The sequence below is a fragment of the Carlito syrichta genome, unplaced genomic scaffold (genome assembly GCF_000164805.1).
Source record: "Carlito syrichta isolate Samal-C Ts95f unplaced genomic scaffold, Tarsius_syrichta-2.0.1 Scaffold303358, whole genome shotgun sequence".
Taxonomy (NCBI): Eukaryota; Metazoa; Chordata; class Mammalia; order Primates; family Tarsiidae; genus Carlito; species Carlito syrichta.
In genome coordinates, this window is record NW_007247454.1 from 69458 (window position 1) to 84836 (window position 15379).

A 15379-nucleotide genomic window follows, 5' to 3' on the forward strand; every position below is an offset into this window, starting at 1 on the left:
ATACATGCTGGCTGTCACTATTCGGTGGAGCCATGGAAAATTGCCATTGTGTAGGTCAAAACCAAGAGAATAGGGGCAATTTTATTCAGCCTGTAACCCTTGTCAGGACTGTCACTGTTGTAACTGCCAACACTGGTTTACCGTCAGCAGGGGCTTCCTGGGCAGGTGCTGGATGCTGTGGGCTCTGCAGTCACAGGAGTTTGTCTGAATCTGTGAAAGTCATGGTTAACTGGTGAGTAATGAAGACAGAGCCTTCCTTCCTTATTTTCTCTGTTCTGTGTTACCAAAGGGATCTAGAGCCTTATGGTCACTACTTAGGAGAAATGAGCATATACACACTCACACACATACATAATAGCTGGAAATACCTTGAAAGAAATCACAAACACTCCTTCTGTTTCACTTCCATACTGCTGAATTGCCTCTTCATCTTCTGTCACCATAAGTATTGGCATCTTGTTCTGGAGGTGGTGATAGTACCAGACAGCCGCCTTGTATATGCTCCTAGAAGAGCAAAGGGCATGTAAGCTCACACAAGGCCATGGTTCAGAATTTCACACCTGGCTTTTAATCTGCCATCCTTGGTTTTGACATTTTTTTGACATTCATTCATTCAATAGATAGTTCCAGAGTATCCATTATAAATAAGGCTGGGCTTGGTGCTCTGGGGGATACAAAGATGAATCAGAAAGCACCTGACATCTCTTCTTCCCTAGGCCATCCAGCCCCCATTGCTGGGCATGGTGGCTCACGTCTGGAATTCCAATACTTTGGGAAGCCTAGGTGAGAGGATTGCTTGAGGCCAGGAGTTTGAGACCAGCCTGGGCAACACAGTGGGACTCCATTTCTTAAAAAAAAAAAAATAGGAGGGAAGCAGTAAAGGATGTGCCCTTATTGTGGAGAAGGAAGACTATAATCCTAGCACTTGGAAGGCTGAGGGGCTGAGGCAGGACAGTCACTTAAACTCAGGAGTTTGAGGATGCAGTGAGCCATAATCATACCTCAAAACTCCTGCATGGGTAACAGAGCAAGACCCTTTCTCTAAAAAAAAAAAAAAAAAAAAAAAGGCATCCAACCAACACAACAACCACTTTCATGTCTCCCTATGGCCTAGAAACATGAGACTGCCATCTTTCACACCCTTTAACTGGTGGGCTAAGCCACACAGCACTGTACAGGTGACAAGTTATGCCATGAGACTTAAAAGACAAAGAAACAAGTCTTTACCAAGTTGCAAGTAACTGACAATCATAATCCAATAGATTGACATGGGATCAGGTGAGATGCCTGGACCTCTTCCTGAAAAGAACTGGGACGGGGACACGGATCCCAGACCTGGAGAATTGTGTTCCAGATTGGACTATGTTCTCAGTGAGGAAGACAGGCGTGCACAGCTGTCTCTAGATTCTGTTCCCCTTTCTGAAAATTAAGGTACTATGTAAGGTCCCTTTAGCTCTAGATTTTTAAAAACATCATTGACTTATACCTACTATATGCAAGGCTGTCTAGTAAGTGCACAGGATTACCCTGTCCTCTTGTGTAACCTATTCTGGAAACATCTGCTTTCCCTCCTGATACTGAGCCCATGGGAACTTGAGGACTACAATGGAGGACTCAGCGTGTGTCAATGCTTACTTTGCTTTGGAGAACTGAAATGCTCTTTTTTTTTTGGAGTCGGAGTCTCACACTGTCACCCAGACTGGGGTTTAGTGGCACACTCACAGATACTGCAGCCTTGACCAGGGCTCAGGTGATCCTTTCACCTCAGCCTTCCAAGTTGCTGTAAAAACAGGCATGCACCACCACACCTGGCTTATTTGTTTATTTATTTATTTATTTGAGTTGGAGTCTCACTCTGTCACCCAGGCTGAAGTGCAGTGGCACACTCATGGCCACCCCAGGGTTGACCTGCTGGGCTCTGGCAAGCTTTCTGCCTCAGCCTCCAAGTAGCCAGAACTACAGGCGCATGCTACCATGCCCAGCTAATTTTTTGATTTATTGTAGAGGCAAGGTCTCGCCAAGTTGCCCAGGCTGGTTTTGAACCCATGGGCTCAGGCAATCCACTCACCTCAGCCTCCCAAAGTGCTGGGATTACAGGCTGAGCCACTGAACCCAGCCTTGATTTACTGTAGAGACAAGGTCTCACCAACTTGCCCAGGCTGGTCTCGAACCCCTGGTCTCAGGCAATCCTCTCGCCTCTACCTCTCAAAGTACTGCGATTACAGGTATAAGCCACCTCGCCCAGCTGAGAACTGAAATACTTAATGGCTTAACAGGTAAATAATTACAGGGAAAGAGATGATTGGATGTTTCCTGAAAGGAGAGACTGAGAGTGGGAAGCCATTTTTTATCTTGTTCTTAAACCCTGACACAATGATGAGAAAGTAGAAGCTATGCTTTTGGAGAAATGCACACTTTAAGTATAATTAACTTTACTGACTTTGTCTTTTCAGAAACAGACTTCCAGGTATGAGAGGTATCTCATAGTGGCAATCAAGCTTACCTAGAGTAAAGGGAATTTACAAGGCCTAAGACATCATGCATTGGGCAAGGAGTATAAAAGTCATGAAACTTGTAATTACAAAAGTTATAACCGCTCAGAGGGAGAGCAGGTGGAGATTTGATCTTCCAGCAAATTGGGCACTATCTACAGGGAAGCAAAGGATCCCCCGAAGCTACCCACTGGGAATGCCTAGGAGATAAGGGGAGGTGCACCCTCCACTAGCTCTAAGGAATGTCGTTTGGGAAGGTGCAGGAGCATTAGAATCCTTGTCACACCCTTCTCTAGGGGCTATGATAATGTGGGCAGACATTAATGGCTGTCACAGGATCGCCAAGACATCCACAGGTGGTCAACAAGGAAGTCATGGCAGTCACATGCAACATCTCCAAGAAAAGGATATATGTCAGAACTCTGGGGGGCTACAAGACCACACTCACCTGGAGTGTAGGCCCACTCCCTGTCTATGGGGGGTGAACTTTTCTTAAACAAATCTTTTCTTCTCTCACCTCTGTGTGTCGCAATTCTTTGCATCTACTCGGATTTCTGGGCTGCCAGCGCAGCACCTCCAGCTTGCCAGCCCCGGCAGTGCTACATACCTCCCTGCGCCTCTCTACCCTCACCCTGTCCCTGCCATACCCTAACATTTTCTAAGATAAGACATCTGAAGGTTCAGGGTCTCCTGTCTTGTACAGAAGGGTACGTCAGAGGCTACTATATGCACATGCCTGGCCAGCTCTGACTCCAGTGGGTGTCGTGTGGGCAGCTCCATCTCGCCTCTAAGACCACTGAATGGCATTAGCACCTCAAGGATCAACCTTAAGTGAAGGAGACCCAGCCCTGCTTCATTTGAGGGACTTGGGGGACTTGCTTCCCACATCAATACCTCACACTCAAGTGCTGGCTCCAGGTTTTTGCTTTCAGCCTGACTCAAATTGTCTTTCCTAAAGCAGCCTTTTCAGAATTACATACCAGTGCCAGTTTTAAAAGACTGTTTAAGATACTAGAACAGCCTATAACAGAAAAATTGAGCAGATGATCTCATTAGCTTAAGAGTAGGACCCCTCACATACACATTAAAGTCACGATGCCTAGGTCACTGGGAGGATCTGCTAGCTGTTAGTGTCTAGGGCATACTTGCTCTGGGTACCCATGTATTCCTAATTACGATTTTAAAAATACGTCAATTATGTTTTCCAATGACATATCTGGAATGCTGACACATTTCACCTTGGTTCCAGAGTGACTGTTGGTTTGTTCTCGTATGCTCTTAAGTCAGTTTCCAAATAGTCAGCAATAGGATGTGGAAGTTGACAACATCCAGCACCATACCTGGTCTGCCACTTTTCCAGGGACTCCCCTCTCTCTCGTGGCAGGTAGCAGCACTGCTGGAACTCATTAGCAAAGAGAATGCAGTCATGACGTGCATCCTTCAGGAGGTTTCGCAATTTGTTATACTGTCTGTGACACAGAGGAGAAAAATAAATGTAAGCGGCAGGTACTCATCTACTGTCACCCCCTGCTGAGGATCAGAAAGAGGCAAGGTACTTCAGAGCAAAAGACTGATTATGTGAAACCTGAGATGCGTCTTCCTACTGGCCTCCCGTGCTCAGGGCTTTTGGGCCTGGGCCTCGTTAAGCAGCTGCAGAACCCGGCGAACTTGAGACCAGCCTGTACAACTTGGTAGACTGCATCTCTATAAGTCAAAAAATTAGCCAGGCATCATGGTGTGTGCCTGTATTTCCAGCAACTTGGATGACTAGGGTGGAAGGATTGCCTGAGCCCAGGTAGAGGCTGCAGTGGCTGTGAGAGTGCCACTGTACTCTAGCCTGGGTGACAGAGTGAGACTCTTGACTCAAAAAAAAAAAAGTATTTCAGTTCTCCAAAGCAAAGAACGGCTAAATGGCTCTCCCTCTCCCTCCAGAGACCTTGCCATTTCTTGTGTGATTTTGCCACCGTGCCCCCTCTTTAGAGCCCGAATGCACAGGGGCAGGCAGGGAGGCGAGTACTTTCTTTTTACATCTCACTTTGTTCTGTAAATGGCATTCAGCACTAACACAATTTTTTTTTTTTTTTTTTTTTTGCTGGCAGCCCTAGAAAAGGACACCTAAGGTAAGTTTGGGGATTTACGGGTAAATTTTATGCCTGCAGCCACCATTACTTACACAGATGAGGACCAGCCTCAGCTGTCAGACAACTACCAGGAACTACCAACCATGCTAGCCAATACCATGAATCAAGTGTGAAATGTCACGTGGATGCTTTCTAAGAAGGTGCTTTCCAATAGTCTAGGCAACATGAAACCACAGAAAACATTCAGTTACTCTAAAGAGAATCAATTGTTATCTAAAAATGAGTTCTGTCATTCATAAGCAGACCCAGAACAATTATCATAATATTATAAGAAAGGAATTGGCAGTAGTGGGAAACTGGGGGGAGGGGCACATTTAATCAATAAGGGTACCTGATCTCAAACCAGGCAAAATGGGGACCAAAGTAAGGACCAAACTTTACCTATACAATGACCATTTGTATATCTAATCCTGAATTGTACCCCACATCCTTAAAATAAAATAAAAATGAATTCTGGCCAGACACAGTGGCTCATGCCTATACTCCCAGCACTTTGGGAAGCCAAGGCAGGAGGATCGCTTAAACCTAGGAGTTCGAGACCAGCCTGGCCAACATAGTGAAACTTTGTCTCCACAAAAAAATGAGCTGGGCATGGTGGTACACACCTGTACTCCCAGTTATACAGGAGGCTGAGACAGAAGGATCACCCGAGCCCAGAAGATCAAGGCTGCAGTGAGCTGTGATTGTGCCACTGCAGTCCAGCATAGGCAACAGAGTGAGAGTCTGACTCAAAAAAAAAAAAAAATGATTTCATATTAAACCAGATGTTAATACATAAATTATCCAAGTGACCTCAAGGGATCCTTCTGCCTCAGCCTCCCAAAGTGCTAGGATTACAGGTGTGAGCCACTGCACGCAGCCATTCTGTTAATTTTTTTATTTCAGAGAAAACACTGAAAAAATATTGCCTATTCTTCCAGCTTTTATCCCACAGAAGTTCTGCTCCCTGTACCTGTCGTTGTATTTTGTACATCTCAAATAAAGCACTTGAAATCAGTAAGGTCATTTGCTTACAAATGATCTCACATGCCAAACGCCCTTCATTCAGTGTGAGTATCTGCTGCACTTGTATGTGCCAGGCGAGGGTGGCTGCTGCACTAAATGCCCTCGGGACGCAATCAGAAATCCCCCTGTATTTGAATAGTGAACCCTGGGGGAGGGCTGAAGAAAAAAAAAAAAAATCAAAATAGAACTGCATAAGATCCAGCAACCCAATTCTGGGTGTAGACCCAACAGAAGTGAAAGTAGGGACTTGGACACTTGTACAACCATGCTCACAGCTACAGCACCCAAAATGTGGGTGCTATCTACTCATGGGGGGGAGGACAGACAAGAGGGGGACATAATGCCCAGCCACAGCAAAGAAGGAGATTCTGACATATGCTGCAAGTCACAAAAGGACAGATGCTGTGTGATTCCAGTTACAGGAGGTTCCTGGAGTCAAACGCAGAGAGGGAAGGCAGATTTGTCAATGGGGCTAGGGTGGTCTGAGGAGTTAGTTTTTAATGGGCAGAGAGTGTTAGCTGGGGCAGAGGAGAAAGTTCTGAAGATGGACGGGGGTGACAGCTGCCCAACAATGTGAATGTACCTACTGCCACCAAACTGTACACTTAAAAATGGCTAAAATTTTAAATTTTGTTACATACATTTTACCACAATTCAAAATAACAGCTAGGTTACTTAGCAAAAATGAACAAAACGAAACACAGAACCACCCATTCCAGTGGGGTAAGCCTTGAAAGGAGAACATGGGAGGGATGGAAGGCTTCTGGAGTGGGTGACCCCTGAAACCTGAAGGACAAATGGGGGTCAGCTGGACAAAGGACCCAAGGGAGGATGGTGGGCCAGGATGGTCAGGACAGCAGATGGCATTGCTCATCTCTGTGTCTTTCGGGCCTAACCCAAAGTAGGTGATCAACGAATAAACAATGCACAGCTCAGTGTGCTGACAGTGACCCCGGGTCATCATGGCCCTGAATGGACCAACTTTTCCCGACCCAAATTTCCTCTTACTAGGGTTCATACACAATGTGCTCCTTCACTTAGATCCAGGCCTTGAACTCTGTCATCTCCAAAGACTGACGCAGGGCTCACAGGCACATCAGAGTGATGTCGACCCTTCCCAATATTTAGAAAAATACACAACTGAATGAGGAGAATTCTCTCAATGTTGTTTCACTCCCACGTATGTTCTTAGACTTTAGTACATGTGTCCATCTGTCGGTTCCTATCATTCAGATAAAACAAACAACAAATGGCACAGGAACATTCACACAGAAGCAGGAGCCACATAGCACATTACTCGGAGTGTGACAGCTGGGTCCCCTTGCAGACATGTGAGCTACAGTCATAATTCAACAGTGCACACAGACTATGGAGCTGTATTTTTGCTAGTCAGGTTTGTAGTGCCCATGGTGTAATTGGATAGCTGAGGGTCCTGCGTGGAGGACCACGGTGCTTGAGCCAAGCTGATCAGGATGGTAGAACTGAGGGGCCAATCAGGTAGAGGGCAATTATTTTAAGTTGTAAAAATTCTGGTCTTAGTCAGATGCCTTAGCTCACTCCTATAATCCCAGCATTTTGGGAGGTAGAGGCGAGAGGATTGCCTGAGTCTAGGGGTTTGAGACCAGCCTGGGCAACTTCGTGAGACCTCATCTCTACAATAATCCATTTTTTAAAAATTAGCCGGACATGGTGTGTGCCTGTGGTTCCAGCTACTTGGAAAGCTGAGATGGAAGCATCACCTGAGTCCAGCAGGTCGAAGCTGTGGTGGCCGTGAGGGTGCCGCTGTCCTCCGGCCTGAGTGACAGGGTGAGACTCCTACTCAAAAAAAAAAAAAAGGAGGGAGAGGCACACTTCATCAATAAGGATATCTGATCTCAAACCAGGTGAACCAAAGTGAGGCCAAACTTTACCTGTACAATGACCATTTGTATACCTAACCCTGAATTGTATCCCATATCTTAAAAAAAAAAATTCTGGTCTTACAGGAAAAAAACCCAGTTTCCCTGGACTGGCTTAGATGCTCCCACAGCACCATCACTCAGACATTTTTTTTTTTTTTCAGTTGGAGTATCACTCTGTTGCTGAGGCTGGAGTGCAGTGGCATACTCACGGCCACCCCAGTGTCGACCTGCTGGGCTCTGGTGATCCCTCCACCTCATCATTCCAAGTAGTCAGATCTACAGGTACGTGCTACCAGGCCCAGTTAATTTTTGATTTTATTGTAGAGACGAGGTCGCGCCAACTTACCCGGGTGGTCCAGAACCTGCAGGCTCAGGCAGTCCACTCGCCTTGGCCTCCCAAAGTGCTGGGATTACAGGCTAAGCCACTGAGCCTGGCGTTTTTCTTTTTTTTTTGAGTCAGAGTCTCACTGTTGCCCACAGCATCAACCTGCTGGGCTCAGGTGATTCTTCTGCCTCAGCCTTCTAAATAGCTGGAATTACAGGCATGCCCACCTAATTTTTTGATATATTGTAGAGATGAGGTCTCACCAAGTTGCCCAGGCTGGTCTCGAATTCCTGGGCTCAGGCAATCCTCTCACCTCAACCTCCCAAAGTGCTGGGATTACAGACTTGAGCCACTGTGCCCGGCCCACCCAAACATTTTAAACAGTTTTTCAGGGGGACAGCAAGGTGACTTTTTTATGATTGTTTAGTGGTAACTGCGCCTGCTCATGTAGTGCCCCCTCCCACCTCAGGCCACCCTCTGAGGAGAAGTGGGAGCCCCAAACCCCGTGGGCAGATGCACAGAGATGTGCATTCTGTGTCAGCAGTGCTGCTTCACCCAGGTTCTGCAGAACACTGGGAAGGTCCACAGACTCATTCTCACAGGCCCCTGAGTCTCCTACAAGCTCATGTCTCCATTTATATTAGACAATGTGCCTATAACATCTTCACGACGTACATTTTGGGTCATCGAGCACTGCCTTCTAAGTCCACTGCAGATGGCATCAGTAGCAGCCCTCTCAGAAGCCCCCAGGCCCTCAAACTCCAGACCTTGATGCTCCTACCTATCCCTGCCTCCCAACGTTCCTCCCTGTCCAGTCGTGGATGCCAGAAACCACAAGGTAACCCTTAACACCACTGTCTCCCCATCTCACATACCTAAATCCATTATTATTGCTATGGATTTTTAAAATCACAGCTTTATTGCTATATAATTCACATACCATAAAATTTTCCCTCTTAAAATATACAATTCAGTGGTTTTAGTATATCACAGAGTTAACAACCACCACCACTATCTATTCCAGAACATTTTAAGCACTACAAAAAGAAACCTGTATTTAGGTAGCAGTCACTGCCCATCCCTAGACCCCTGGCAGCCACACGGCTACTTTCTATCTGCTGACGTGCCTATTCTGGACATGTGCTGTAAATGGAGTAAGACGAGACACAATGTTTTATTTGTGTCCCTCAGCATGTTTTTCAAGGCTCATCTATGTTGTGGCATGTAGCAGCACTTCATTCCTTTTTACAGTCTAATAATATTCTATTGCAGGGATATACCACATTTTGCTTGTTTCTGCTTTTTTGACTATTATAAACAAAGCTGCTGTGAACATTTGTGTATGATATTTTTGGTTCTCAGTTCTTTGGGTTATATACTTAGGAAGTCTTTTTTCCCCTACTAAACAGCTATTGGAAACATCTATCTATCTCCGTCTCGAAGTTACTGACAGCTGTCCCCTGGACTAAACCAACAGCCTCCTCCACCTGGCCCAGTGATCCCTTGCCAGCAGGAGTCTGAACATGTTACCCCACTCTGCTTAAAATCCTTCCTTGACATCCCTGAGGCCTGGGGCCTTCCACCAACCCAGGCACTCTTTCCATGCCTGAGTGTCCCTGCCCCCATGGCCCTGCACAGGGGCCCTCCCTCTCTGGTGTACACCTGCTCCTCCCTTCCTGGCCTCTCTGGCCAATGTGGGCTCTTCCAGCACCCTTCTGTCACAGCTCCAGTTTCACATCTGTGTGTGACTCCCTAGTCACTGTCCATCTGATTGTTCAGTGGTGACAGCACCTACGGTCTGCTTGCTTACCAGCGTGCCCTCACTGCTGGCAGTTGCTGGCACAGGTGCTATCTCAATAAGCATCTGTGGAACATACAAATGCACACGTGAATACAGAATGGGATGGATGTGGCGGCCCTAGAGGTGTCAGGTCATTTTTCAGTAAATAAGCACTCCAGGGCTGCTAGGTAGCAAAAAAAAAAGGCATGCTCATCCTCAACAGTCAGACCTGGCCTCAGCCACACGGTTTTATACAATATACTTATGGAAAAAGGCATTCGCTGCACTGATATTGCTGAAATCAAAATACAAAATCATGTGGCACAGAGAACCAGAGAGGTTATGTCCTTCTGTTAAACCCAACTCTGCTGAATTCATTTCAGCAAAACAGTGCTGGCTCATTAATGTTCATTTGCAGTTTTCTGATTTAGTAGGTTTTTGTGGGTTTTTTTGAGTCAGGGTCTTACTCTGACACCCAGGCTGGAGTACAATGGCACCATCACAACTCAGCACAGCCTTGACCTCCTGGGCTCAGGCAGTTCTTCCACCTTGGCCTCCTGAGTAGCTGGGACTATAGGCATGCACCACCATGCTTGGTTTGTTTTTTTGATTTTTTTTGTAGAGATGAGGTGTCATTATGTTGCCCAGGCTGGTCTTGAACTCGTGGGCTCAAGTAATCCTCCAGCCTCAGCCTCTTAAAGTGGTGAGATTATAGGCATGAGCCACCACGTTGAAACAACTGATTTTGTAGCTTTATTTATTTATGTATTTATTTTTGTTTTTTGTGTCAGAGTCTTACTCTGTTGTCCAGGCTAGAGTGCAGTGGCATGCTCATGGCCACCACAGCATCTACCTGCTGGGCTCGGGTGATCCTTCCACCTCAGCCTTCCAAGTAGCTGGAACCACAGACATATGCTGCCATGCCCAGCTGATTTTTTGATTTATTGTAGAGACAAGGTCTCGCCATGTTACTCAGGCTGGTCTCAAACCCCTTGCCTCTGTCTCCCAAAGTGCTGGGATTATAGGTGTGAGCCACTCCAGGTGTTCAGGGCAATACTTTTCTTTTAGAAACCAGGTTGGCTGAGCTCGGTGGCTCAGCCTGTAATTCCAGCACTTTGGGAGGCCATGGTGAGTGGATTGCCTGAGCCCGCGGGTTCGAGACCAGCCTGGGCAATCTGGCAAAACCTCATCTTTACAATTAAAAAAAAAAATTAGCCAGGCGTGGTACCGCACGTCTGTAGTTCCGGCTACTTGGAAGCCTGAGACAGAAGGATCGCCGGAGCCCAGCAGGTCAAGGCTGGGGTGGCCATGAGTATGCGTCACTGCTCTCCAGCCTGGGCAACAGAATGAGACTCCAACTCAAAAAAAAAAAAAAGAAAAGAAAAGAAACAAGGTTGATACATGACTTATGTTGAGTAACACTGAGGTATTTGGTAGGAGTTAGATCACATGACCTCTTAGATCTCTCCAACTAAGGTTCCATCTTGTGTTACAAACCTGCAAGAAACTGAGGCATGAGATGTTGAAGCTCTCTGAAGCTCTACACAAGGAATTCAGGAGTAGTCGAAGGAGAAGGCAAAGCATTGTTACACCAGACCAGACCAGGTACTATCCACCAACAAAACTTCCCTAAGCAACATTCCCCAAAGTAAACTGGATAGAATTCTTTTTTAGCATCTCAAAAATCTCCAAGAACTGTAAAATAAAACAAAATGACTCCCAACATTAAATGAAACAAAACACAAGAGAGCTTCTGCTAGGCCTAGTTTGGTTAAATATAAAAAGTGAATTCTCACAACAAAAAAAATGATAAGTATGTGAGGTAATATATATGTTAATTAGTTTGATTTAGTCATTCCACAATGTACATATTTCAAAATATGTTGTACCCCATAAGTATATACAATCTTTTTTTATTCGGAGTCTCACTCTGTCACCCAGGTTGGAGTGCAGTGGCATGCTCACAGTCACTGCACTTCAGCCTCACCCTTCCAAGCAGCTGCAACTATAGGCACGCACTAGCATACCTGAGTAATTTTTTGATTTATTGTAGAGACAAGGTCTCATCAAGTCATCCAGGCTGGTCCCAACCCTTGGACTCAGTCAATCCTCTTGCCTCTGCTCCCCAAAGTACTGGGATTACAGGTGTAAGCCACTGCACCCAGCTAGTATATACAATTTTTATTTGTCAATTTTTAAAGTCAGGGCTGGGTGTGGTGGCTATAATCCCACAACTATGGGAGGTCGAGGCCTCACTTGAGGCCAGTTTGAGACAAGCCCGGGCAACATAGAGTGAGACCCCATCTCTAACAAAAACAAAGAATAGCCAAATGTGGAGGTGCATGCCTATAGGCACAGTACTTTGGGAGGCCAAGGCAGGAGGACTGCTTGAGTCGAGGAGTTTGAGACCAAGTCTAAGCACACAGTGAGACCCCATTTCTAAAAAAACTTAAAAATTAGCCAGGCATGGTGGTGTGAGAAGCTGAGGTGGGAAGATGGCCTGAGCCCAGGAGTTTGAGGCTGCAGTAAGCTATAACTGCACCACTGCACTCCAGGATAGGTGATGGAGAGAGACTCTGTCTCTACAATAAAAAATCAAGTCAAATGACTTACACTTAACACTTATGAAGGATGAATTTATTAAGCAAGTCTCTTGGATCTTATATGTTGAATGGCTGTTGTTTATTTTAAAATTAGCCTTCAATATATGACACTTTCTGGGGTTTAAGCAATTTTGGTCATATCTGTGTCAACCTGAATGCACCTGCTACCTGCTTACCAGGTAAACCAAGGACCATGTCCCCACAAGTGATACCTTTTATGCTTCTTCATGAGTCATGCTCATCACATGTCCTCTAAGACCCAGTCTCAAATCCAATTCCCCCAAGGCTTTTCTGGCCTAGTCCCCACACCCACACACACTTCTGTACTTGTGGCGAAGGTCCTGCAATGGCCAAGGTGTTTCACAATCATGTTCCTGCTTCTTCTACCTAACCCTGGCCAGATACAAGGCATGCTGTGAGAGGAACTAAGACTTTTCTTTGTATGCCCCAATGCCTGGAACTAGAAGCTCAAAAGTGCTTACCAAATGGAAAGCCAGGATGCTATCATACAGCCCTATTTCACAACTCCTCATCTTTTGTTTTCACATTTAGTATGTGCAGAGACACCGGGAGGCAGAGAAGAACCAATTGTTTTTCATCAAGTCAACTAGTTTTGAAATGCTCAGGAAGAAAGGCATTTAAATTCCAACTCTTTGCCTTTGAACGTCCCAGGAATTGGTCTTTAAAACAATCCTTAATATTAAAAATATTTTAGAAAACAGAAGCTGAAAAGGCTTGCGGTATGTTAGCACTCTGGATGATAATGACAAATTGATTTTAGTAGCAGAAATTGAAATATGACATCTGGTGCAGCATTTAAACCTGGATGTGTATAAGCATCTATATCTGTGTTTGAACAAAATCAACTTGAAGCTCATTTACAATATTCCATCCGAAAAAACCTGCACACAATCTAGTCAATGTATATTTTTTGAACTGAGCATATAAAAAGGACAATTTATCATTTTCATATACAAATAAAAACACTTCCTCTTTTATTACCAAGGTCTGAAGAAACCACAACACTTTAAAAAAGAATAAATGCATAGTTTCTGATTATTAAATAACTTAGGGTATTAAGAGACTAGACGTATAAATCTAATATGCTATTTTCATTCAGTCTTAAGTTCACATCATAAACCTCCCCAACATGAAATGGAGCAAAATCATCTTTTAGAGCATGTGTCTAAAAGGTAGACAACGATGAAATATTTCAGGTTGGTTCAATTAGAAAACCTTTATCTAGCAAACACAATTATCACTGCTACTAGTCACACTGGTAATCTAAAAATAAAACAAGCTATTTCTGGTTTCACTGTGTAAATCATTACAAGTACAATTTGCATCCACAATAAAGAAGTTTAAAATTAAAAAAATAAAATGCTCTTTTTCTCAAGTAAAGAATATATGCATTTGAAACAATGCATCTGTGACTAAGAAGATTAAATAATACACATTATCAGCAAGAAATAAGCTGCCATAGAAATGCAGTCCAGAGCCTATTCACACCAGAATCTTAAACACCCGCAAGCCAGGGACACTGCGGCTTATTGATCTATAGTCGGGTCTCCAGGCCAGGTGTCGAAGAGAAACAGAAAATAACGTTGCTGCATTCAACAGCAAAAGAATGCAGACAAGGAGACGAACTCCTCCCATCCCTCCCCCTCTTCTGGGGAGAAGGATCGGAGCCACAAGCAAGTGAAGAACACAAAGCAGGTACCTGCGACCCCGCTGGTGTTGCACGGCCTGGCAGGCTGTCTGCATGAACACGACTCCCCTCAGCTCAGGCAGCTCCAGGACCTCTAGGAAGTCCTGCACGACCTTCCAGTCCGGGACCACATAGTGCGTTGCATCGCTGGACAGCAGTTTCCCATCTGAAATGCGAGCCAATGAGAGCCATCAGAAAGCGTGCAGACTGCTCCATTACTACTCCACGTCAATGTCCCGTGGGGTCGTCCGGCCCTCACCCTGTGGGATCCCACAAGACATATGGACTCCCCGAGACACATGGGCTTCTCGAGGCACATGGCCTCGCACGCCTGTTTCTCGGAGGCTGCAGTGCAGGCTAACCATGGTCTACAGTGCTGCCGTCAGGAGAGGGTGACATTTAAAACCAGAAAGCACGTTCTGGCGTGACCTGGACACCTGCGTCCCCAAGCCTGGATGTGCACATTCAAGCGGACACCCAAGGCGTGCACACACGATGTAGATGCCCCGTGAGTAGCCAGCAATGTTGGAGGCTATGAGGCCCGAAGGTGTACTGTCTAGAAGAATGCTCCCGGGCGCCAGGCTGGGGCCAAAGCTCCTGCTGTGGAAAGGCCTGCCGTGTCTGGGGGCGAGCGGGGCCTCCAGGTCCTCGGCCTCCAGCGGGCCCAGAAGCCTGGTGGGAGGCTCCAGCTCCCCAGGCTTTCTGCAGCAGGGCCCGGGGCACCCTGAAGCCACCGCGCCACCAGGGTCACGTGGGGTGTCAGCGTGGAAGGTCACACACTGTGGGGACATGGGCTTGCTACATGTCGTCCCCTATCGCTCGGGCCGTCACACGGCCCTTTCACACAAACCCCATCACACGGGTCCCATCAGACAAGCTGTCTCACAAGTCCCATCACACAAACCCTGTCACCCAGGCCCCATCACACAAATCCTGTCACATACACGCCATCGCACAGGTCCTGTCACACAGGTCCTGTGTCACCCGGCGGCTCCCGGCCTCCCTCCGGCCTTCCCTGAGGCCTCCGCGTCACCCGCACCGGCGGGCGGGAGGGAGGGCGGCCGAGCGCGGCCTCTGGCCCGGGGCCGCCGGCCTCTCGCTCGCCGCGGCCTCCGGGAACGCGAGAATGGGGAAGTGGGGGGCGGACTCGGCCCCGACGCCCGCCCGACTCCGCCAGGCCCCGCTGCCGGCCCGCCTCGCTCCCGCCAGGCCGCGTTCCGCCCCTCGTCCCGTCCCGTCCCCCCAGTCCCACCGGGGCGGCAGGCGGGCTGCGGGCACAGCGGGCTGAGGCAGGGCACGCGGGCGCGCACGTAGTGCTCCCGCACCAGGCGCAGCGAGCGGCCGCGGAACGTCCTCAGGAGCAACACCTTCTCCCGCTTCTGCAGCATGGCGGCCGGAGCCCGGGAAGGAAGGGGGCGGGAGGG

General features: G+C 47.0%; 1 protein-coding gene across 1 annotated transcript in view; it reads right to left on the reverse strand.

Moving 5' to 3' along the window:
- The window catches only part of DIS3L (DIS3 like exosome 3'-5' exoribonuclease), a 37766-nt gene extending 22423 nt beyond the window's left edge, over positions 1-15343 (reverse strand). The window contains exons 1-4 of the mRNA XM_008058473.1: positions 15208-15343; positions 13968-14121; positions 3833-3961; positions 369-504 (exon numbers count right to left, since the gene is read on the reverse strand). Coding sequence (XP_008056664.1) covers positions 369-504; positions 3833-3961; positions 13968-14121; positions 15208-15343 — 555 coding nt within the window. The remainder of the gene's footprint in view (positions 1-368; positions 505-3832; positions 3962-13967; positions 14122-15207) is intronic.
- Positions 15344-15379: the final 36 nt, after the last annotated feature.